Raw genomic sequence first — 25,976 nt, forward strand, 5'->3', positions numbered from 1 at the left:
TGTATGAAGTTGCTTCCCAGGACTAGGAAGCCTACTTTCCCTACTCCTTCCATAAATTAAAGACTTAGCTGAATGGAGTCTCACCACTGGGACACCTTCCTAGGCTTCTAATTCAGAGCAAGTATCTTTTCTTTAATGGTGTTAATCTCCTTGAAAATTCCTGCCTCTTTTTCACCACTTGACTGCCATATGAAACTACCTACTTCTGTCTTTCTCTACAAAACACAGACTTTTCATTTCTTTCTAAGTCCACTTGTTTTTCACTGTAGACCTCAATGAGTCATCAGTAATAGCCATCTAACAGAAGCAATATTTTCTCTAAGAAATCAGCCCATTACTCTTTAATACTGCCTTACTCACTTTCTTGGGACATGGAGAGAATAAAAAAAATTGGGGGCCAAAATATAATACAAATGACCTGTATTTGTGGAGTATTATAAGCGCCTGTGCTTACTTACCAGGAAATGGTCACCTGATAAAGCCATGAGGAATGAAGCCAGTCTCTGGTTAGAGTGGCCACACACAGCAAGGGGAGGAGGCTCTGATTGTTTTATTGACAGCAGCCACATGTTTTATAGCCTTATCAGAAACAGAACATAATAACAATTTCCAAATCAATACAATTGTAGTTGCCACGACACAAGAAAGTTTGCAAGCTATACACAGTACACAAAATTAATGTCTAATACCAATTGTACCATTAACCTTCCTTGCTTCCTTGACTACTAATGAACCATAAAAACACAAAGCAACCTGAATGCTTCACTGCCATTGGGTTACATCACTCTCTCAGACACTGGAAGGCACACTATGCCCCAGGAGCCATGGAGTTTAACCGGGACAAACCTATGATAAATATCTCTCAAGGCAGGTAAGCCAGGTCAAATCCATGGTTCCCTGTAGAGCCTATTGCCCACTAAAATACTATGAAGCCTATTGCCCACTAAAATCCTATGACTTTGACCTCCACTGTCTGCCATTACTCTCAACATTCCAATCTTCCAGGTCCTACCAGAACAGCTGATTAAGCTCTGTGAACAGCTTTCTATGGTTTTTGCCATCTAAAGTCCTAATATCTTCAACATTCCTCCAAAAGTCAATATTCCCAGGTCCTTTGCAGCAACAAAATAACATTTGAGGTACCATTTTTTTGTTCCAACTTTCTTCTCTGTTGCTGTCATAAAATTCTCTAACCCAAAGCGATTCAGGCAATGAACCGATTTATTTGGTGGGTACCCCTAGGTTACAACCCCTCCTTATAGGAGCTTATAGGATAGAAAATCAAGCAAATAACTGAAGGCAAAACATGGGCAAACACTGTTTCCTGGCTTTCTCTCTTGCTCTGTCACTGCCTCATGCTCAGTTACCTCTCTTATCCAGTCCAGGCTCACTTGCTTAGAGATATTACCAACTCAGGGGAAGAGCCTCCTCACATCAATCATAATCAACACAGTCTCTCTCAGAAACAGCAACCAGATATTCTGATCTAGCCACCCCCTCAATTGATGTCCCCTCAGCTATGTGTGACACTGACAGCTGAGTCTCATTAGGAAAGAGAGACAATAATATACAAGAGGTTTAAATATCCAAAGACAGGATATTAATGATATCAATCACTTAATCAGCAAAAACCTAAACATGAAGATAGTAACATCTGGAAAACACTGATATACCAGGAAATGGGAAGTATATATACTTCAAGGGAGTAGACCTAAGCCAGGACTCTGGTGGGTCTGGGCAGGAACTAGGCCTGAGCCAGGACCTCTGTGGATCTGAGCATTGGTCTGGGACATCAAAGGGAATAGGCAGGAACCTAGAACCTCTGCAGGTCTGAGCATGGGTCTGGGACCTCTGAGGGAGTAAGCAGGTCCTCTGCTATCCCAGGCACACCTGAGCCTGGGACCTCCGAGGCAGTAGGCCGGAGCCAGAAACTGTTCCAGGTGCAACTCCAAGTCATGGACTTTTGCAGAAGGGGTTCCAGACCACAAAGTCAGCAACCTAGGCCAAAGTAGGCCTGAGACAGCAAACTCCAAGGAAGCAGAGCACTGAGCTATCTCCAGGAACACGGAGTAACCAATGGGGTAACTAGAACTGTGACAGTGACTGTACCACAAGGAACAACCATCTGAGCTTTGGATTCACTGGCACCTAGAAGATTATTCAACAGAATCTCAGGCAGCCCCAATCACACCTATTAGAGGAAAAGATAAGTAGAAAAGGTAAGAACACATGCAACACCGCAAAGAGCAATACAACACCAGTAAAACCTAATAATAACCAAAACACTAAACATAAAGAAAGAATATTAAGAGCTGCAAAGGAAAAAGACCAAGTAACATATAAAGGTAGACCTATCAGAATTACACCTGACTTCTCATTGGAGACAATGAAAGCCAGAAGGTCGTGGTCAAGCATTATGCAGACATTAAGAGACCACAGATGCCAGCCCAGACTACTATACCCAGCAAAACTTTCAATCACCATAGAAGGACAAAACAAGGTATTCCATGACAAATCTAGATTTCACCAATTCCTAGCCACAAACCCAGCCCTACACAAAATACTAGAAGGAAAACTCCAACCCAAGGAAGTTGGCTACACCAACAAAAACACAGACAATTAATGGTCTCACAGCATCAAATCCCAAAGAAGGAAAAAATGCACAAGTTAACATCACCAACAATGAAAACTAAATTAACAGGAGATAGCAATCACTGGTCATTAATATCCCTTAATGTAAATGGACTCAACTCACCTATAAAAAGACACAAGCTAACAGACTAGATATGAAAACAGAATCCATCCTTTTTCTGCATACAAGAAACATACCTCAACCTCAAAGACAGGCATCGTCTCAGAGTAACAAGTTGGGAAAAAAATATATCAATCAAATGGACCTAAGAAACAAGCTGGTGTAGCTATCCTAATATCTAACAAAATAGATTTCAAGCTAAAATCAGTCAAAAGAGACAAAGAAGGTCATTTTATATTAGTCACAGGAAAAATCCATCAAGAGGAAATCTCAATACTGAACATCTATGCCCCAAATACAAGTGCACCCTCATATGTAAAAGAAATATTTCTAAAGCTTAAATCATACATTAAACCCCACACACTAATAGTGGGAGACTTCAACACTCCCCTCTCACCACTGAACAGGTCAGTCAGACAAAAACATGAACAGAGAAATAAGAGAATTAACAGATGTTATGAATCAAACGGACTTAACAGACATCTAGAGAATATTCCATCCAAACAGGAAAGAATATACCTCTTCTCAGCATCTCATGGAACCTTCTCAAAAGCTGACCACATACTCGGTTAAAAAACAAATCTCAACAAATACAAAAAAAGTGGAATAACCCAATGTACCTGAATCCTATCTCCTAGTCCCCTTTTATTCCTATTTCCCATGTAAGTCTCTCTTAGTGTCCTCATTGTTGTCTAAATTCTGGGGATTGTGGTTTGTAGGCTGGTTTTCTTTGCTTTATGTTTAAACATCTACATGGGAAATAGGAAGTCGAAAAAGACAAGATCTCCTGAGTAAATTGGGAGCATAGGTGTTATTCCCCAGAAGGCCCCTGCGCGTGGCTCGCCTGGGGAACTACATTTCCCAGGAGCCCCTAGCGTTCCACGCAAAGGCTGCGCAGGCGCAGAACGTGGCGCTTGACGCACGCACATGGGGGACCCTTTAAAAGGCTGAAATGCCGTCTGTTCTTTCTCTTTTTCCCCTTCTCTCCTGCACACCACAATAAACCGCGCGCCGAGTTTTGTTATGTCTTGCGTCCTCCTTTCCCTCGAGTCGCGACGAAGAAGACGAAGACGAAGGAGACTAAGAAGAGAAGACGAACAGAACAGATGAAGAGAAGAACAATAGGGACCTTGGGGGAGTGTTGAAGGGGGAGGGAGGGGAGCAGAGAAAAATGTAGAGCTCAATAAAAATCAATAAAAAAGATAGAGAATAAAAGGGGATTAGGAGATAGTTATAAGATCCCCAATTTGAGTGTTGGTATCTGAACTCAGGTCATCTCAAGAATATGTGCTGAGCCACCTACCAAGACATATAGCACTTCTTACCCAATAAACCAAAAGTCTCACAGATTAAGAACAAGAACAAAACCTAAATAAATAAATAATCCTTGGGAATACGATGCATAAATATAGGATGCTGTGTACGGTAAATTTGCAGCATGAATTGAATGCAATCCAAAGAAATTTCCCAACAATTTATAACAGGAAAGCCGATCGTTCAATCACAGTGGAAACACTCAGACTGTTCAATGGGATTGTGAAAAAATAGTACAGAGATTGACATAGTATGACTTCTATACTTACCACAATACTATAACAATCAAGAATGTGTAGAATATTTGTGAAAGAAAAAAGGGCACGGAGAGAAAAAGCCAAGAACAAAGGCAGGAAAATATAGTCAACTTTTAATCATAAGACCAAAGGAAACTCAGTCAGGAAAAGTGTGATCTGAACTAATGTCAGTTAGCTCTCTATGATTCTATCTGTATAGAAATTAAATAAAAACAGACTTCACAACTTCCACAAAATTAACTCAAAATGAACTCTTATGTTTCTAACCCTCCAGCTACTGATATTTATTCTAAAGACAGAAGCCCCATGCTCTAGGGCTCTCTCTGCAAACAGAGGTGATCTCTTGCTATGGATTTATAGCCCCCTATAGTTCCTTGTAGTTTCAGGTAAACCCATCCCCACTGATGCCCAATAGAAAAACAACACAGAAAAATAATTTAAAATCTGCTTCTTGCCAAATGGATTGCACAAGAGGTGAAATCTGCCCTATCTACCTGCCCAGCACCATGGACGCTTGAGAAATCTCTGCAGATCAGAAACCCCCCTTTGTCCTCTGGAACTGAACTTCACTGAATCACACCATGGTGGTTTGCTGAAGGATGATCCACATCACCTCTTTCTATCAGGTGCTAAACTATTTGTAACACTTATAAGCCAAACCTGACAGTGGAATGCAATATTCAGAATGTCTAGAAACTAGACCATCATTTTCCAATTCATTTTCCTACCACACACCACAAGCAACGACTGCACCCTGGACAGTGATATTACATGCATCATATCCTCCCATGCCAAAACTTCTGTGCCTCCCCCTGCCCAGAAAATTCCACACAGGGAGGCTTAGAGAACAAGGGCCACTGCCAAGGTTAGCAGAAGACCAACAGAATCACGGTCTGGCTCATGGCCCATTGAAGTCTCAGCAGAAATGACAATGCAGTAGACCTGCTCTGGAAACCCCACATTCACCATGGCATGGCTTGTGGTCTTCCTTACAACTTCCTACAGCAGAAACATAGAAGAATCATGAAAAGAACAAGCTAGGGCCACCCAGCTGGGCCTCAGAATATTAGCAGCTACCATACTGGGTGAACAGAGATCAAATGACTCACACAGCACAGACCTTCCCAGCTAGAGCCCAGCAAACAGGGCTCTTGTCTAGAAAGTTTTTATTTTTTATTTTTGTTGTTGTTTTGTTTTCTGAAACAGGCTTCTCTGTAGCTTTGGAGCCTATCCTGGGACTAGCTCTTGTAGACTAGGCTGGCCTCTAACTCACAGAGATCCACCTGCCTCTGCCTCCTGCGTGCTGGGATTAAAGGCATGTGCCACCACCGCCCAACTTGAAGGTTTGTTTTTAATTGACATTCTTCCATTTTCCAAGTACACTTCCTATTCCTCGGCCAAGTACAAGGTCTTTTTTGTGCACATTCTATTATACACTCACTGTTCAGTGCAGCCAACCCATTGCTTCTTAGCTGGGGAATCCTGCAGCCAAACATAGCTCACATTCAAACACTGATTGTTGTTAAGGCAACAAACAGGCCATGAATTAAAAACAATGAGGAGTCATGATAGGGCTTAGAGGCAAGAAAGAGACTATAGGTATGATGTAGTTTTTATCTCAAATAATTATTGGAAAATTTAAAACAAGGCTTTAGGGCCGTGTACTCCAGAGACTAGGGATTTGTATGAGAGAACACCAAGGATTGCGCACACCTTTTCTCTCAGCCTGTACATCTTAAATCTGGAAAATAACAGTACTGTTAGGCAGGGCCACAACTTTTTACAAAGATCCTCTACTTTGGTTGAACTAATGTAACTGCAGTAATTTGGTTACATGATAAGTTCAGTCCTTTACCCAGATTCTTGATTGCCTTGGTCTGTGGACCTCAAGAAATGGCCAGCCAGGACATTTTTGGAGCATCTAAAATTGATTACCCGACTCCACATTGCTAATATCAAATACTGCCAAAGCAAGAAAGCTCTCCCACTCCTTCCTGCCCCTCTCTTTCTGTACTGTGATTACACCAGCTTCAAAGCTAGTCAATGAGATCAACTCCCCAGTAAAAATCAGAGATATTGGAGGACACACATTCACTGGTGTCTCTTATCCTTCTCACTGAGCTGTCAAGGCACACCCTGGAAGGAGCTGCAGCACTGTCTTTCCAGCACTGGGCAGCAGAAGCAGGATTAGGTGTTTGTTCAAAGCAATTCTCAATTCTCAACTTCATAGCTATGGGTAATATTGCTCTAAACAGAATTAAATAAATTGATAACACTTGAGAAAAAAGGAATAAAATTCTTAATGACCAAGAAACATTGAAGAACAGAAACAAATAAGAGAAATAATGTACATAAAGCAAATGTTACAAAAACTGATAAGACTCCAGCAGTTAACTGCCTACTCTGTCCCCGTCTCCCCGCCCCCCTACAGTGTACACAATTCCTCCAACTCTGGTCTGAAGGCAGAAATGTTCCACATGCAAATCCTTTTCCTGTAAGCGCAATGAACAGTCAACTACATTACGCAAATGAAAAAATTTAAAACTCTGAGGTGGTACGGTCATTTAAGAATTTTGGAGGGAGAATATAAAGGACAACAAGGTCATTGGCCTAGAATGGAACAGTCTGAAATGAAGGCCACCTGAGTCAACAGAAGAGAGCTTGTCTCAGAAATGCATTTTCCAAAAGAGTGGGAGTTCAGTTGTTCTAGAATTAATATGCCTTCCCAAGGAGAAATTACTCCAGACACTTAGGAGATTAATAAAGAAAGTTCTCTTTAATGAGAGCATTTATCTATCTTTGGCTAATGCTCAAAAAGGTGCCAGCCTAGACAGATTTTGCATTCCACACATGCTATCATCCTTAAGTTTCTTTTAGGTTCACGCTCCAGGTTATGCTTTGAACAATTATTAAAGAGGGAAAGGAGACTGCAAGTCTAGGAGATGGGAGTTACACAGCAAAGATATTGCCAGAATTATTTCTGAAGTACACCAGTGACTTGATACGACAGGTCATTCTTCAGTGACTGGGTCCTGAGGTAAAGGTGCCAGTGAATGGGAAAGACAGAGCAAGCAGAAGGTAGAAAAGATAAAAGCTAGGGTGGAAGGTCTTACACAAGCTTTGTTTCATGCCAAGTAAGCTTTGTAAGAATACCTTCTTGTACACTACTTCCAGGAGGGGGACAGTGGAAGGAAATGGGGAATTTCTATGAAGTCAGCAGAAGCTATCACACAATGGGACAAATTCAGGAGGAGGCTAACCAAACAATTCTGCACAACGGGAACACAGGGTATTTCAAGAACAATACTAAGTTGACAGTGCCTTGGGACTGATAGCTCCACTTGGTGGAAAATCTTGGGTTCTAGGGATCAGAAGCAACCCCTCCACAAAGGCCCTGTCCCAGACCATTACCACCTCTGTTTTCCTCATTTTAGAGGTGCTCTGTTTTATTCTCAGGTCATCAAGGCCTTTACAGGAAAGCTCCCAAGGCCTTTGCACCAGGCTGTTATACTCTCTTCCAAGAATGTTTCTCCTCCCTGCTTGGGGGCCTTTATGATCATCCCAGACCAGTCCTCAACACAACCGTGTTTTATCCTTTGAGCACTTGTCACCTGGTGTCGCATTTCCCATCCCTCAGAACTCTGCTTTTCTCAAGAAGAAAACCAGAGCTTTAAAGCACACCAGCCCTTAAGGTTGGTTATGACCCAGTAATGCCACCTTGAGCAGCTTGTTAGAGGACTGTTCTTTGATACAGAGATGGGCCTAATGACTGTAAATCAGGGGTGGCTTCTTTGTAACGGTTTGGAGCCAAATATCGGGGCAGTCCTGGTTTAAAAAAAAAGTATATCTAGCATCTCTATCTTTGGGATGTTTTAGGGGCAACCTTCCCTTAGCTAAATTCTACCGTGTGAAATTTACCATCTACTAAGCATTAGTAATTTCTTTATATCATCAGTTCTACTCCTCTACATCAGCTAAGTAGTGGAGTGCTACCCAACACAATGCATACCTTTTACGACCTCCACAAAATTAACTGAATGGATCTTACACATAAAGGTTAAATGCAAAATGCTTAACGTCTAGAAGATACAGGAGAAAGTAGGCCTCTCCAGGTTTGGCAACCTGTCTTCCACAGAAGCACCGAAAGCACATTGTTGTTAACTAAAAATACTTTTCTACACACAGCTCCGTGCTCACAATGCTCTGAATAGATGCAACCCACACAGCAAAATTATTCAGAGGCCTGTGCCTGAGTCCAAGGAGTCTCGCAGACCGCATGGGAACTCGCAGGACAGGGAATCTGACTGCAGATTCCTAACCAGGTCCTGTCCCGGGGAGGACCCGCCACACCGGCTCCCGCACCTCCCATTCGGTCTTTCCATCTGGGGACAGCAGCCCTTCCCTCACCATGTCGTGGCTTCCCAGATCGCCCATGGCCCCCTCACAGCACCCTGCAGCAGCACTCGCAGCGCGGCACACGAAAACACTGGCACCAACTCCTCTACAAAGCCAAACCGGCAACCTGACTCCCGGAAGTGCCCTGCACTACTTCTGACTGGCAGTTCGGCCTGGAGGCCCTGATTGGCTAGTGTTGAGAGCACATCCCTTAGGGTTACATTGTTCTTAAAGACACAGCACAACGGGTCCTGATCTTGCCTTCCACCCCAGACCCAGATTTTTTCCGAATCTGCAGAGATACGCATTTCAATAACACTTGCTCCTGGCTCCAGTTGCTGACTGTGCTATCTTCCTGCGTTCCACGGGCACTCTGCATTTTCCTCCTGGACACTTTGTGATTAGATTGCAGGACCCTTTCCTCAATGTGGAGTGGAGTGATTTCCTGTCACACAGGTGGAAGGGCGCCCAGAATATTAACAATTGGAAAGAGAGATTTTAGGACACAGAAGGATATGTTTGTTCTCTGGCTTCAGGTGAAGAGAAGGTACTTTTGACCCGTGAGTCACAGGTTCTTCAGAGAACCAGGAGACAAATGCAGCAATCAGATAAGAAAACATAACAGCTCTGTCTCCCACCAGAAGGCTGGATGATGGTTCCATTGCATTCGAAGTTTTCTTGGCTCTAAAGGGCTGTTGACCCATGTTCATTTTTGTGAAACTGAAGGTGCTGAGGTGGGCATTTGCTCCCCGCACAGTCTGTTTTATGGTTTCTTGAATGAACGTCTCTATAATTTGACAAATAAAGGGCCACATGTGCTTTACCATCTTATTTAGCCATTCTATTCTTTCGGTGTCTGGAAAATGAACCCAGGTGGACAGATTGCAGGCGCTCACCCCCAGGTGCACTGCTCACCCCTCATCCTCCAACATCACCAGTGCATAGCACAGGATGCTGGCCTTGAGGCCAAGGCTCCCCGTGGCACCAAACAAGAAGACCAAGCACCAGCAGCAACCAACTGAAGATCAACCCCAGGTAGCCAAGGACATCCACCGGCAGCAGCAGCATGAAGCTATGCACCAGCTACGCCAGCAGCCCTGGCAAGTCCACACTCAGCACGACCTCAGGCTCAAAGTGAGCTTGGGGAAGATGTGGACATAGCAGCCAGTGACTCTTCAGGCCTTGCACAGCCCCCAGCCATCATCGCTTTCCGAGTCCCAGCGGCTGGGGCCAGTTACACAATGCAGTCTACTCCTGGAACAGAGAGCACTGCCAGCCAGCGCCTGCACCCAAAGGAGGAGTGCCAGTGGGATATAGGTGTTCCCAGTTGCATGCTAGCCAGGACTCCACATCAACAGCTGGCCCCAGGGGCCACTCCCTGTGGCTACTGCTGCATCCACCTGCCTGCTGCCTCCGGAGAGTCAAAGGGGATCAGGAATTGTGAGGACATATTGGAGCAGCCAGCTACAGCCTTACTCTGCCAGCCAGGCCCAAGTTCCCATTGCTGGGACCACCTACCAAAGTCCCAGTGGGTCCTGCAGAAGCAACAGTGGACCTGGACCACCAGGCCTTAGACCCTGAGACCCCAGCTTTACTAGTGATGTGCCGCCATCCCTGGACTGGCTGCCAAAGTTCAAAGAGGGCCCTAAGTCGCCTTTCATGCACTACTGTAAGGTCTGTGCAGGGCTGCACACCTATCGGGACCACCTGGAAGGACAGAAGCACTCGAAAAAGCAGGTGGCTCAAATGACAGGCTATCTATTAATCTGTATTTCTTAATTATACATTACATTTTAAATGAGCTGCCCAAACAGAATTCTTTAAACAAGAGCAGAATTGCATATACACAGTGTAACAAAATCAATCTTAAATATGTATTAATAAACCAAGATCCATACCAGTGCAAACTATTCACCTCTATATCATATCTCCCTTGTGTATTTTTGTTCGTTTGTTTGTTTGTTTGTTATAGAAATTGACTGTAACCATTGACCACTTATAATCAACCACCTTTAAATGAAAATATACATTATAAACACTCATTTTGGGAATTTGAGTGTTGTTCTCTCCAAACTGCTTCCTGCTGTTTGATGGGTGAAATATTTTTATGGGTTCATGGAGACATTTTGAGAGATCTTGTTCCATCAAACCACATTAGCCTGGAAGGAATCCACAGGTTCTCATCTTCTGTGGAAACAAAAGCAGAACCTCTTTTCCAAAGCAACATATCCTTAGAACCAAATTTTGAAGTCAAGATTGTAATTATTCAGCCACAGATAAGGCTGCACTTCCAGGTTCTAAAGGCAGGCATGTGTGGACGGGCCCTCGGGCACAAAGGGCCCTGTGTGACCCACGCGCATGTGTGGTTACATCCATGTATGACTCAGCTAAACCCTTGTGCGCATGTGTGAGTCGCCCGACATCTGCATCCTCAGCATGTGGCGTAGTCACGGCAACCCCCTGTGCACATGTGCTAGGCAGCTTTTAAAAGCTGTTTGCACCATCTCCCTCTCTCTCTCTGCACACTGATCCCCAGGCCTGTAAGCACCCCCTCTAATAAACTCCTAAGTGGGTTTTTTGCGTGTTCCATGTTTCCTTCTCACCCGCACCAAGTAATTTCAAAGATATCTATAAAATATATATGTTGGTTTAGCTTGCAGCCTCCAGAATCAAATATCTCCCTGCAATCAAAAAATTCAAAGAAAACACAATGATATACATAATCTAGACTCTCTATGTATATTCCATCTGTATGTGACTTATTTTTCTTTACTCCTTTAATTTATGACTGTCTGTAAGCTTTAATATTACTTTTACTGTCTCTTTAAAGACTTCGTTTTTTTAGAAACCATTTACTTCTTTTTATAACTGTCCATATTTTTTATCCCCTCTCTCCCAAGCCTACATACATTTATCCAACACTGTGACTCATTCAGAGGTCTTTTATTATCTGAATCTGTCTTTATTGCATATTTGTATTCATTTTCTGACCAGGAGCACTGTTTTTTCTTTGTTTTGTTTTGTTTTTGATGCTAAACAGGCATAGCAAGGACAAAGGATGCTTTCCCTTTTGTCTCCACCCAGTCTAACATGGCAGAGGTACATCCACCACCTGTTCTGCAAGCCATGCTCACCTCCTCAGCTCCAGAAACACAGCAGGTCTATGTTGCCCTTAAGCAAGTTGTAGCATTCTCCCATCTTATATTCCTCTCTATTGCTGGGATTAAAGGTGGGCACCACTAACACCCATTTCTATGAAAAACTAATGTGGCTACTGAGATTAAAAATGTATGTCACCACTACCTGGTCTGTAAGGCCAGTATGGTATTTTACTCTCTGAACTTCAGGCAAGCTTTATTTACTAAAATACAAATGAAATATCACAATATATAGGTTTCTTAATTAGCCACTTAAAGGTATAGCTATTGGTAACTCTGAGATTTTGCCAGTTGTTGTTCTTGTTTTTGTACAGTCTAAATGGTCAGTGACTTTTTTTCATAGGTCCTTATAATATTCTTCCCAGAAACATGAGTTGGTTTATGTCCAATTTCTGAGACTGCAGGAATGTTAATCTTGGAATTTCATCGTTGTAAGAGATCACAACCCCATAGTTTCATTGGTATATTAGCCATATATCATCTCCATCTTCCACTCTGACCTTCTAGACCTATGCATTCAACCCATTTCTTGCTTTGTTTTAGATGGGACAGAGTTCCAATTCCTAGGAATTGAATATCTTCCTCCTCAAGAGGCCAATTCTAATGCCAAGATTTTGGAGTAATATAGTCACACCTGTATCTGTACCTAATATTCTTTCCATTATAATGTTATTTATTCATACTCTCAGTTTTGGTCTTAGATAATTTATAGAAGTCTGCCAATATATGTTTTTTTATTTTCTATTAGAATTTTTGATTCAACCTCCATAGTTTTTCTATCATCATGAGAAGTATGTTTTTTTTTTTTATATAATAGGCATTGGATTTTCTATTTTCCTGGGGAGGTTCATCCTCCAAAATTACTGGTAATGACGGAACTGTTTTCAACCTGTGGCCTATGAGAGGCCCCCTAAGGAGATTCCCAATGGTAGTGAGTTGACTTGTTTATCTCTGGTTGATCTACATTCATTGGTCCTTGTTGGCCTTTGCCGTTTCTTCTCTATAATCCAAAAGATTAGGGTCTTCTATTTGCATCATTCCCAGAAGAAACATTATTTCTATGAATGCTCTGTCTACAATCCCTTCTCAGATGGCCTATTCTACCACAATTAAAGCATTTGGTATTTTGATGTCTCCTCATACTTTGAAAGTTGTTTATCCTACCCAAGCCTCAGTGTTCCAGCCAAAGGACTGAGCATTGGCTGTGTGTAGGATCCATTCATCCATTGGTATTGATCTGAACTTTAAGGACCCAAGTATCTTTTTGCATTCTAAATTAGCATTTTCAAAAGCCAGAGATTCAATGAATACTAGTCTAGCTTCTGGATCTGCTACCCCATATTTGTAGAGCTTTAGTTAATCTTTGCAAAAAGTCACCAAATGGTTCTCTTGGACCATTTATAACCTTAGTATATAATATATATTCAATTCATTTTCCTATTCTTGAATCTTGTCCCAAGCTTTCAAGTCCACTGTATAGCACAGGGACAAGATATGTTCACTGTAAATAGTTTGACTATTCAGATCAGCATAATGGCCATCACCAAGAATTTGATCTTGGAAGACCTCAAAATCTCTGACTCTACATTGATGTTCCAGGACCTTAGCTTCCTCTCTCCAATAACACTTCCACTGTAACTGTGAACCATCTTCTAATACAACCATCTTTAAATTGAAACCAATCATGTGAAGTAACCTTATTTCTTAAAGACCATGTCTTTACCAACTACCTCACATATGGTAAATGCCTGCCATAAGATACCATTGCTTGCTTAATATATTTTAGATCTTTTATACATATAGGTTCTGTATATCCTTTTGTATATTTACTATTTTTCTGGCTTTTCAGAAATAGTAATGAAAGACCCTCAAGGACCCCCTCTCAGAACCCGCAGCTAACCTGCTCCCGTGAGAACATCCTGTTTGAAAGACCTTCAGGATTTGCAGCTGGCTGCTCCCGTGAGAACATCCTGTTTGCTTGAAAGACCTACAAGACCCCCCGCCCCAGAACCTGCAGCTGTCCTGTTCTCATGAGAACATGCCGTTTGTTTAGGAGAACAGGATACCTGTGATTGGCACTTGTGCCGGCACTTGTGCCAAACTTAAAATGACAGCAGTTCACAAAAGGAACAGTCTGTCCCCTTGAGTAATCTAACAAAAAAAAAAAAAAAAAAAACAGATGAGGAAGGTCAGGGCCAGAATCTGGGAAATGGAATAAACAAACAAACAACTTTGTCCATTGTCACTGTCTGATCTGTCTAAAATAACCTGTGATGTTTATGCTTTGAAAACTGTCGATTACATAATTAACTTTGCCTATATAAGCTTGCTGGAATTTTGCTTGGTGTGCTCAGTCCCCTCCACCAGAGTCTGAAGACACCCAGTGGCACTATCGAAATAAAACCTCTTGCTGTTGCATCTGCTGGCCTGGATTATTGAGTCTTGGGACTTCCCTCATGGCCTTAGAAATTCTAGAGTCTTTCATTAACAGGCTAAGTAACTAAAACTCTTGGTAAGTCATCTCTGTCTCTAAGAGGTACTAGCAATGTTAAATCTTTATTATTTTCTTTTTTTCTTTACCTCATCTCCTTGTTTATCAATTCCGACAAGTTCTTCAATGGTTTCAAATCTATGTATCACTATCTTTTGTAAAGGCTGAATTTCTTCACCTGTGGATATTTCTAACAGTTTCATCAAATAAATTTCTGCTTCTCATCATGTACATATGATTCCATGTTTTTAACTTTTTCCATTAATGATAGTTTCTTATCCTTAGAGATTATTTGGATGGCATATAGATTGTCTTCCAGGAGGTATATTCTATTGGCTAGCTTGTCATAACTTTTAAACAGATTTTGATTATAAGTTTCAGCAGTATGAATTCTTTCAGATAATCTTTCAGTACCATTCTGTAAGGTTTCATAACCCATTGTCATGGAGTAAATTTTTCCTGTCAAATTATAGTTATCATTTTCAATAGTATGAATACTTTCAGTCAACTTTTCATTACTAGTCTATAAAGTCTGTATCATTTCTAAAAGTTTCTCATTCTTGATTCTGTTATCAAACCTTTTCTTTAAGGATATAATATGAAATATCAAACTAAAAGCAGATATGGCTAAGAATGTATACATTCCAGGTAGGTCATATACTTCTTTTAGAATTCACTCCATAGTAGAAATGAAAAGGTTATTAAACTCCTGGATGGTGATATTATCTATTATCAGATGACTTACCTTGTTAAAATCCTAGTTCAGATGAGAGTTTTAGGGTATAATAATGATGTGGTCCAGTAGGTGTTGCAGCTATATCGCTAAAGCAGTTAGAGATGCTGGAGTTCTGATCTTACTTGTTCCAATGTTGCTAACCTGTGGCTTTTCTAAGCAGAACTCAAAACCAAACTGAATGGATTTTTGTTAAAGAGATGGCAGTCAGGGTAAGTCTAGGACCTCCCAGGAACTAGGCCTGAGCCAGGACTTATACCAGTCTGGGCATGAGTGAACCTTGGAACTCTGAGGGAATAGGTCTTGGTGGGGCCAGGCATGAGTCTGGGTCCTCAGAGGGATTAGGCCTGAGCTACGACCTCTGTGGGTCCAGGTATTGGTCTGGGACATCAAAGGAAATAGGCAGAAACCTGGAACCTCTGCAGGCCTGAGCATGAGTCTGGGACCTCTGAGGAAGTAAGCAGGTCCTCTGTGGGTCCGGGCACACCTGAGCCTGGGACCTCCAAGGCAGTAGACTGGAACCAGAAACCTTTCCAAGTCCAACTTCAACCCAGGGACTTCTGCAGGAGAGAATCCAGACCAGGATTTACAGATACAGGTGAAAGCCAGTAACCTAGGCCACATTTGCCCTGAGGCAAGGAACTCCACCTTGGGCAACAAATTCCACAGAACTGGCTCTGAACAAGTTACCTGGGACAGAAAGGGCCTGAGGAAATAAGCTCCACTGGGAGCAGAAGCCAGGAGCAAATCCAGTCCCAGTCCATTTTCTTTAGATTTTCCAGTTTTGTGGAGTACACATTTTTGATGTATGGCCTAATGATTTTTTTTTTGGATTTCCTTGGTGTTACTTGTGATGCCCCCTGTTGGGACCAATTGGACTCCTGGCCTTCAGCTGCTCTTCCCTGCTAGAGTCTTCTGATTAGAGTTACTAAAAGCTGTGCCTTACCTAGAGGATCCAGAGGATGGGATTTTCACCTGTTGGCCATTGACTGTTGGGTATTTAAGCCTCCATGGTGCTATTAAAGAAAGGGATTTTTTTTTAAACCAGTGATTAGACAGACGTCCATGTATCTGTCTGTCTCTGTGTGTGTTTGTATTTCTCAACCTCCATCCCCTTGCCCAAAGCTCGTGAACTGTATTGTAGCGCATAGAGCGCAGATGGGGGTGCAGTGCACTGCAGTCCCCCCTTTCATTTATTATTTTGTTAATTTTGATCTTTTTTCTCTATCTTTTAGTTAGTTTGGATAAGGGTTTGTCTATCTTGTTGATTTTTTTCATAGAACTCTTTGTTTCATTGATTCTTTGTTTTCTTTTCTTTTTTAATTTAATTTTTTTAAAAAAATTACATACTAGCCCCAGTTCTCCCTCCCTCTCCTTCTCCCACCTCCATCTCCCCCAATCCAAGACCTCCCTTGGGGAGTCAACAAAGTCTGGTATACCGACTTGAGGCAACACCAAATTCATTGCCCCTGCATCAAGGTTGAGAAAGATATCCCACCATATTGAATAAACTCCAAAAAACCAGTTCATGCTCCCAGGATAAGTCCTGGCCCCACTGCTAGCACCCCCCCTCCAATAGATCAAGCCACATAACTGTCACCCACATTCAAAGAGCTTAGTTCACTTTGTTTTTAATTTTATTATTTTGTTTTGAATTTGATTATTCCCTGCCATCTATTCTCCTTGAGTGTGTTTGCTTCTTTTCGCCCCCTAGAGCTTTTAAACATGCTATTAAGTTGCTATTATGAGATTTCCCAATTTCTTTATTTTGGCTCTTAGTACTATTAACTTTTCTCTTAGCACCTCTTTCAATGTGTCCCATAAGTTTGGATGTGTTATACATTCATTTCATTGAATTCTAGGAAGTCTTTAATTTCCTTGACCCATTGGTTATTCAATGGAGTTTCTCATTTTCCTTGAGTTTGTAGGCTTTCTATTGCTTCTATTGTTTTGAAATCCAGCTTTAATCAGTGGTAGCCTGATAGGATACAGGAGGCTATTTCAATTTCCTTGTATCTGATTAGACTTGCTTTAGGATGGAGTATATCATCAGTATTGGAGAGCTCAGCAAGGTGCTGAGAAGAAAGAATATTCTTTTGTGTTTGGATGAAATGTTCTGTAGATATCTGTTGGGTCCACTTGAGTCATAATGTCTGTTAGTTCCATTGTTTATCTGTTTAGTTTCTGTCTGGATGACCTGTCAATTGAGGAATATGGGGTTTTGAAGTTTCTCACTATTAATGTCTGAGGTTTGATGTGTGATTTAGGCTTCAGTAACTTTTTTTAAAAATAAATGTGTGTGCCCTTGTATTTGGGGCATAGATGTTAAGAAATGAAACATCATCTTGGTGCATTTTATCTTTGATGAGTATGAAATGCTCTCCATCTCTTTTGATTTTGATTTAAAGTCTATTTTGGTAGATATTAGAATAGATACATCAACTTTCTTTTTTGGTCAATTTGCTTGGAAAATATTTTTCCAACCCTTTGCTTTGAGGGTCTACCATTAATGTGGAGGTATGTTTTTTTGTATGCAGAAGAAGGATGGGTCCTGCTTTTGTTTCCATTCTGTTATCCTGTATCTTTTAATTGGGGAATTGGATCCATTGATATTGGGAGTACAAAAACAGCCACGCTGCCCACTTCCTGAACAAAGGTTCACTTCCTGTTATTATCAGGGCAATTCATGGAGTTGAGAACTGTCTGCAGGACATCTTTAGAGGCCTAGAAGCATCTGGGTTGATAGTATGTCTGTCTTTTTTTTTTTTTTAAGGCATCTGAGACTTCTGTTAAAGAACTAGTTCTCAATACATGCTACACATAGAAGAGTGAAAAAGATGTTGACTTGGAGTTCAAAAGCTGAGCTGCTTATTTTGGTCACGTTTTGAACCTGGAGAAAATGGAGAACTCTTTTTTAAATACCTGGTCCTTCAATTAATGGTAAGTACTCAAGAAATGTAAACACTATTCTTTAAATTACAGTAATTTGCTCAGGTATAGCACTCACAATTCAGAAGCAGGCAGATCTCTGAGTTCTAGGCCAGATAGGACTACATAATATGACTCTGTCTCAAATAAGTAAATAAATAAGTCACAGCATTTTCCTGGTTGATAAAGAAATGGAAGACACATGAGAGACCCTGGTTAGGTTCCAGACCTGCCTGCTTTGCATGGCTCACCAAAGTGTGCGCTACAGTTCCTGGGGATCTGATGTCCTCTGCTGGCCTCTTTGGGGGATATTTCATAAAATTTAACTGTAAGGTTTAAGTCATAGTGTGTAACAACTGTGCAGGTACATTTAAAAAGGAGTGAAAATTCAAGCCAGAGGATCAACATCAGAAGAAATATTTTGAGGCAGAGTCTACATGTCTTGGACTAGTCTCAAACTCATGCCTAGTGCTCCTCCTGTCTCAGTGTTGGGATTACTAGGATTAATTATTAAAACTTACTATTTTTGAGGGAAAATTCTACTTCCTGTTCAAATACTTTATTAAAAATATCCACTTGAAAGAATAGGTATTTGAACTTTCCTAAAAACTTAAATTCTACCAACAATTACCATACATTTAAATAATTCTGTATTAGCAAATTATACTATTAATTACAATACACCAAGTGACAGCATGTGCTGAGAATATTTGAGACTATCTAGATTGTTTCTGTACTGACTTTTATTTTTTAATTTTAATATTTTTTATGTAACCACTTAAGCACTTGAATTGAGAGCTTGCTTTGTTTTTAGAACACTCATTTATCATGTATAAATTCAATTGCTTTGAGAACTGTTGCTCTGCTTTGTTTTTAGTGCAAATGATCAAAACTAGAGACCAGGGCACACTTTGTGTGTATTCTACTACTGAGCTGCATCCACAACTCCTTCAATCATCTTCTTACTCCATTTTTTTAAAATCAAGTCAGTCAATATGCCCACAGAAGACTGGGGAGGGAATTAAACTGAGGATTTCAGAGTAATAAAACAGTTATAATGAAACTCTGTATAAAATTTTATCCTTTCAAAAAATCATACAGTATTTGACTTGATTTGGTTTGAATAGCAATATGAGTATCCCTAAGGTTTCAGAGTTGTGTGTGTCTAGACTCACTGTGCAGTCCAGATCTACTCTTCTCAGTCCAACCCTTTTATGACTTGTTAACATGCTGGCTAGGGCAATGTTTTCTGAGACTGCTGAGAAAAAAAACAAATGGGGGCAAATTTTGAAGCAAAGGTGAGCACCACTGAGGCAGGGAAGAAAAACTACAGGCTTGCTAATTCCTTTTCTCATTCTGTACAAAATACAACTTGGCAGAAAAGGTTTATTTTGGCTCACTGTCTCAGGAGAAGCAATCCCTTGTGGCAGGGATGGCATGGAAGCTAGAGCAGCTAAAACCTGTGGCTGTGGGAGATTCTCAGGCAACTTCTTGTCTATCTAGAAAGTAGAAGGTTCAGGCAGACTAGTACCAGAAGCTGGCATTACCTCCCAAGATCTGTTCCTAGCGCCATTCTTCTATGAACCAGCCCTCACCTCCGAAAGATTCTATTCTTAATGGCTCACCACATCATTACCTGAGCCAAGTGTTCAAACACTGAGCCTGGGGGGTGGACATTTCACAATCACACTAAATCAATGGGAAAGCTACACCTGACACAGAATAGATGAAATACTGATGGCTGCAGTGATGTTGATGTCTGCAGGTTATGGTTGGTTCCAAGTAGAAACTTGATTCAGTATGTAGTCCTGTAATTTGTGTGGTCTTAGAGAACTAGTGGTTCAGTAATTTGAACATATTCAGTTTTTATTAATTTATAGAATGCATTCCTACAAGTATATTAGCTGTTAGTTTAATTTTTGTTTATTAAGCATAGACAAAATATCTTTGTAACAGAGAAGGTAAAAATAAAATAGAAGTTAATTTTCTTCCTTTCTCTGCCTTCCCTTTTATAATATGTATTGTGACACTGACTTATAGATACTCTCTGACTGTTCTCTATGGCTCAGGATGTTTGTAATTTATAACTCATGTTTGAATAAAAAGCTGTGCTGTTTGCTTATTTTCTGAAAATGCAGTTTTAACGTACATTCATTTGTTGATGTTTTAATGAATTCCCCACAAACCTGGATGCACAGATTTTATGGTGTTTCCAGAAAGATTCAGTTGCTTGTCTTTAATGTTATCTTCAAGGTGTCTGATTTAGCTTTCATTTAAGTAGGTTTGATATTAGATAAATGTGTCTGGATCCAGGGCCAAATAGATGTCTAATCAAAAAATTGGAGGACACATTTTATGTTATCCCCAGTTGGGTATTGTCTAGCCTTTCATGTTTAAGTAGTTAACAAATACATCCATTTATTTTATCACCTGTATTTTTGCAATAAATGTTTTAATAACTCATCTATGTGAAAAATAGAGGGAGGAAAGAATAACATCTTCACTTGTATCTTGTTACTCAAATTCTAGGTTAATAGCATTCTAAAATTGAATTGTGTGATACCTTTCTATATAATTTGATTTTTTTTATGGTCCAAGGACAAAGAGAGTAGACTGTAATCTTATCTTTCCTGCTACACATAACTTTAATAGCACAGACTTGTTAGAAATTGTGCTTTAGAGGCAAGTGTATAGGCAATCAATTTTGTCAATATTTATTTTTTTGAGGATGTTAAGTTTAAAAAGATAATTTTCTAAGTATATGACATGTACTTATCAGAAAAGCTGAGATAAAATTGAAAGCATAAAGATTCTATTTAATGGCAGTATATCAGAAAAATGTCCCAAATATAGATCAAGAAATAATCCTTCACATTAATCTCTCTATGAACTATTATAGCTAAAATATCAAAAATACAAAGCAAAGACACAATGTTCAGAGATGTCAGGGAAAACCCCGACTCATTTAAGACTGTAGATGTTTCAATAATATGTCACCATTGTAGAGGACAGGACATGGGCTGACACATTTCATACCACGAAAGTAAGTAACTGTTATCTAAGAATTTCTGTATAGAAATTCTATCTTCTGTAGCTTCAAAACTAGATTAAAAATAAAATCAAAAGAGGTAAATTCCAAAGTAATTCTTTAACTAAATCTGCATATGGTTTGATATGTGATACAAGTGCTATGGTGATTTCCTTTCTAAATTCTTAGAAAATTATGTAGACTGGGGCTGAAGGGGTGGTTCAGTGGTTAAGAAAGCTTACTGTTTTTGCAGAGGGCCTGAGTCTGGTGCTCAGCACTCCTTTCTGGTATTTCACAATCTACCTGGAGCTCCAGTTTCATGGAATGTTATGCCTCTGGCCTCAGAGGGCACCTTCATTTAATACAATTAATAAAAACCCAGAAACAGATATTGGGGTTCAACCTGAAGATAAGAAAAGCAAAGCAGCAAGTCACTGGCTCTTACCTCTACTTCAAACCAAACTGGTGATCCTGCCTCCACAAATCCTCAGAATGAGACTGAGACTGAACCTGTCTCCTTCCCTCCTATATTCTTCTCTAGTGCTGAGACTAAAGGCATGCACCACCACTGCTCAGCCTTTATCCCTAATTGGTATGACTGCTGGAATTAAAGGTATGTGCAACCACTGCCTAGACTGTATGACTGACTAGTGTGGCTGCTTTACACTGACCTTCAGGCTATAACTAATTTAAGAAAACTATATACAGTAAGTACAATAGCTATATAAGTTATTGTATATAAGGTAGTAAATACATCAACAATGTCTAGTCCACTTGCATATAAGAACTTCAGAGAAAATACTCCATTACCTAACCTATCTTGGTGATTCCCAAGTCTCACACCTAATTTATTTTCTATCATAACTTGTTTCTTCATCTGGTAAACAAAGAAAACTATAACTATCTAGTTTTAACTCCCTTAGAGACCGACCCAAGAAGGAAATAATATTAACTGAGTGAGCAGGAAGTGCAAGTAAGCAACTTTCAAAAATTGTGAGAAATGACAGAAACAGCTGTCTGCCTTGATAGATACCCAAAGTTCCTCTGCAGTGTTGGAGCATCCATCTTCATCCTACAGGTCTAGAATATTTGATAGACTTTTCTATAAAGCAGGGTTTGTGAAGGACTGACCTGCCTTGCCTGGGCAAAGAGTAGCAGTCATTCTCTTTTATTTCCTCCTTGTCCTATTAAGACAGTATGCTTTCAGTAGTTGAGGAATGAGTACTTTCTTGCCCAGTGGTTTCCTTTTGCTGCAAAGAAAGTAAACTCCACATGGAGTTTCTCTGATGCCCATTATCTTCTTTGAAGTAGATTGGTGCTGCCAGGAGCAGACCTGTCTCATTGTCATAAAAAGAAAAAAAAAAAACAATGTTGTTGAAACATCTTAAATGTCATATCCTGTAGATCTCTGAAGTATTTGAAGATGATGTATCTATTTAAAATATATCATTGTTTGACTTTAAAAACATACCTAATGTAACTACAAGTTCAATTGTATTAGGTGACTAATTCTAATCTGCATTTCCTTATTATCTTAAACAGTTGGTAACAACTTTCAAGGACTAGAAATTTGCATTACATTGTTAAGTGAGCTATACAGGTACAATACCTAAAACAAGATTAGAAATCTATGTACAATAAGTTTTAAAAAATTAATCTCAAATTTGTATCAATATACAAAATTTGTATATGATATATAAAAGTCCAATAAAATGTAAAACATTTAAAATTAGTAGCTGCCATTAAAAAGTAGATTCAATCACTAATCTACCTTTTTATATTAACATATATATATCCTCCCTTTTTTCTTTTCAGAGTAGTTTCAATAATCTATTTTTTATCATATCCTATCTATGTCCCTCTTTTTTTCTTTTCAAAACAGGAACCTTGAATCTAATTTCTTTTGTTTAGCTTTTTTCCTGTACATTACCAACAACTTGTTACCAATCTCCCTAAACAGTGACAAATATCCATAACCTATTGAATGACCAAAAACCAATCACCCCACTTCTTGAGAATGTGAGCATTTTATTCTTACATTTGCTTCCTGCTCTATAGGGGCAATAGTATCTTTAGGGGATCCTGAAATGAAAAATTTGGGTTAATTGTAAAGTTCTTGGAGAGATAGTTGTGCCAGTTTTTTTGTTCAGTTACTGCATAAAGGGAAAGTGAAGGGCTTGTTTGAAATCCTTTCTAGAACAGTCTGTTCAGCTGGATCATCTCAGCTAGCCATCTTGAAATTGTTCTGAGCATTTTGTAGTCCAAAGCCCATATTTAGGTAGAGTTTTTCAGTGTTATCATAGTCCTGGGGAAATGTCATTGTGGGGGTCTGATTCTCCTTATGGAGATTTCAAAGGTTGCTGTTAGTTCACTCATGGTTCTCTATTCTAGAGACTCAAACCTGAAATCATGTACAGGAAGGTAGATAAAACTTTTTTCTAGAATTGGTTAGTACTCTATATGATCATTAATATTATGACAAAAAGTTTAATATATATGTATACATTTCTCTTATAAATCTTATACCTTAAGAAAAACTGTTAGTCAATTTAAAATCAAAGAACTATAAAATTGGTAACAATAATATAGTCCTTAAAATTTTGTTTATCTTCTGTCCCATATCAGGTGGCTCTTCTGACACAAGACAGAGATTTTGAATTTCATTTTCATAAGTATGCTTGGGTTTAGAGGAGGAGAGAGCCGCACTCCAAATCCAAAGCTAGTTTTAATTTTTATTTAGACTTGGACTACAAAAAGACCATTTGTATTATGTGTCTGTAGAGATCAGCAGAAGCAAATATTTAAGAAGATTTATGAAATTTTATCCTGTTGGAAATTTGATATACCAATAAGTCAATTAACTTTTTCTTGAGACATTGTTTCCTTGGATTTGTTCATTTTCTTCAGATATCTCATTTGTCCAGTGGTCTTTAGATTCCTTAGCTGAATACCTTTATTCTCCTCAAAAGGCAAAACAAAACCCTTCTCAAACCCTAGTTTTTGGGGAATTCCCTTTGGAAAGTTATATCCGATCAAATGAAAAGTGTTTATTTGTTTTTCTAGGTTAGTTTGGCTTAAGCAGCCATGCTGTTTGATGAACTATTATCTCTTGTAATTAAGAGCTGTCTCTTGTTCAAATTGAATCTTTATCAGTTTTGATGGTATCCATAGCTTTTCTTCTCCTGTGGAAACAAAAGTAAAACCCCTTCCCCAGTGTAGCACATGTCCTGGTTTCCATTCTGATGTCAGTACATCTTTAAAGTATACTGGCTGATTTGATTCTGCAATTTTTTTTCTACTATCCAATGTCTCTCCACAGCTATTGTTTCTTTCTCATTAGTATTTAGATAATTCAAAGTTAATAAAGAATTATGCAGTCTATTTCTGGGAGTACTTATCATTCCTTTCTTTTGTTTAGCATATCCTTTCCCTGTCGCACAGCTTCCAGTTTGTGCTTCTTGCTGGTGAATTCTGGGCTCCTTGCTCTGTGTATGGAATTGATTGCTTTTAATTTGTCAAGCAAGACATATTTGTCAGTATTTAACAAGGCACCAAGGCATAAAACCAAAGCGATACAGACTATTCATGCCACCACTGGTTATTGCACTGCCAGTTGTGACTCTTCACCATGAGCTACAACTGTGACACCTGCTGGACAATAAAGATTATTACACCTAAAACAATTTACCAAAATATAACAAAGGTAACTATTTGATTAATAAACAAATCAATAAACTTGAAAGTTATATAATTGCAGACAATATTACCATGCAGAATTTTAATAACCTTTTTGCTGATACTATGGTTTGTATTCTGCAAGGCTTATTTGGTTATTGTGATATATTTATTGGATAATGGGACTCAATTTTATTCTGCATAGTATATCCTTAAGAAAATGGTTTGATAACAGAGCCAAGAATGAGGCACTTTTAGAAATGATACAGTCTTTACATACTAATGATGAACAGCTAGCTGGCAGGATTAATACCATCGAAAATCAAAATTTACTTGAAAAATTAATACTACTGAAAAGGATAACATTAATTTCACAGATAAAATTCAATCTATGTCAAAGTGTACTGAGAAATTATCAGAAAGAATTCATCTGTTGAATTTGACAATCAAAATCTGTTTAAAAGTTATAATAGGTTAGCAGATAGAGTATCTCTCCAGGAAGGCAATCTGCACACTACTCAATGTCCAAGGATGAGATGTTATCTTTAAAGGAAAAACTTCAGAATCACATGTGCAGAATGAGGACCAGAGGCTATGTGCCTCAATGAAATCACTAGAAATATACACAGGCCAGGAAATCCAGGCTTTACAAATGGCAGTAGTAAAAAGTTTTGAAACAACTGAGGAAATTATTGGAGTTGATGGACAGGAATTAATATCACCAGTACTCATCAGAGATGACTTACCCAGGGTTTTAGCTTACTACCATGTAACTCTGAAAAAGCATCAAGTTTTAAGTGCCCAAAGGGATCCAAAGAAGGTAGATGGATACCTATAGAAATGAATGAGCTAAAAGAAATTAATCAAGCAGTAGTAACTTATAACTAGAATTCAGCGTTTGTTAGGGAGATGGTAAAGACATGGGCTTCTAGCAATACAGCTATCCTACACGACTGGCTTCAATTAGTTTTGGCAGTCCTGGATGACGGGCCACAATTACTGTGGAAATGTTATTTGTGAGAAGAGGCCAAAAATTTTAGAATAACAAAGAAAAGTAAAAGGACTTGAGACTTCCCAAGATCAATTTCTTGGTGAGAGCACTTATGCTAACCCACAGGCTCAAGCTCTTCACACTGAACAAATCTTGTTCCTAGGCCACAAAGTATCCTTAAATGCTTGGGATGGGATTCAAGAATTAGGAAAATAAATTGAATCATATACCAGGGTTAAACAGGGCCTGAGAGA

At 39.5% G+C, this 25,976-nt stretch overlaps 1 protein-coding gene across 2 annotated transcripts in view; it reads right to left on the bottom strand.

The window, feature by feature from the left end:
• The window catches only part of LOC130873862 (zinc finger protein 431-like), a 30,652-nt gene extending 21,838 nt beyond the window's left edge, over positions 1-8,814 (bottom strand). For both annotated transcript variants that reach the window (XM_057768857.1, XM_057768856.1), the window contains exon 1: positions 8,731-8,814. In XM_057768857.1, the coding sequence (XP_057624840.1) occupies positions 8,731-8,757 (27 nt within the window). In that variant the 5' untranslated portion in view covers positions 8,758-8,814. The remainder of the gene's footprint in view (positions 1-8,730) is intronic.
• Between the last annotated feature and the right edge of the window lie 17,162 nt (positions 8,815-25,976).

The sequence above is a fragment of the Chionomys nivalis genome, chromosome 4 (genome assembly GCF_950005125.1).
Source record: "Chionomys nivalis chromosome 4, mChiNiv1.1, whole genome shotgun sequence".
Taxonomy (NCBI): Eukaryota; Metazoa; Chordata; class Mammalia; order Rodentia; family Cricetidae; genus Chionomys; species Chionomys nivalis.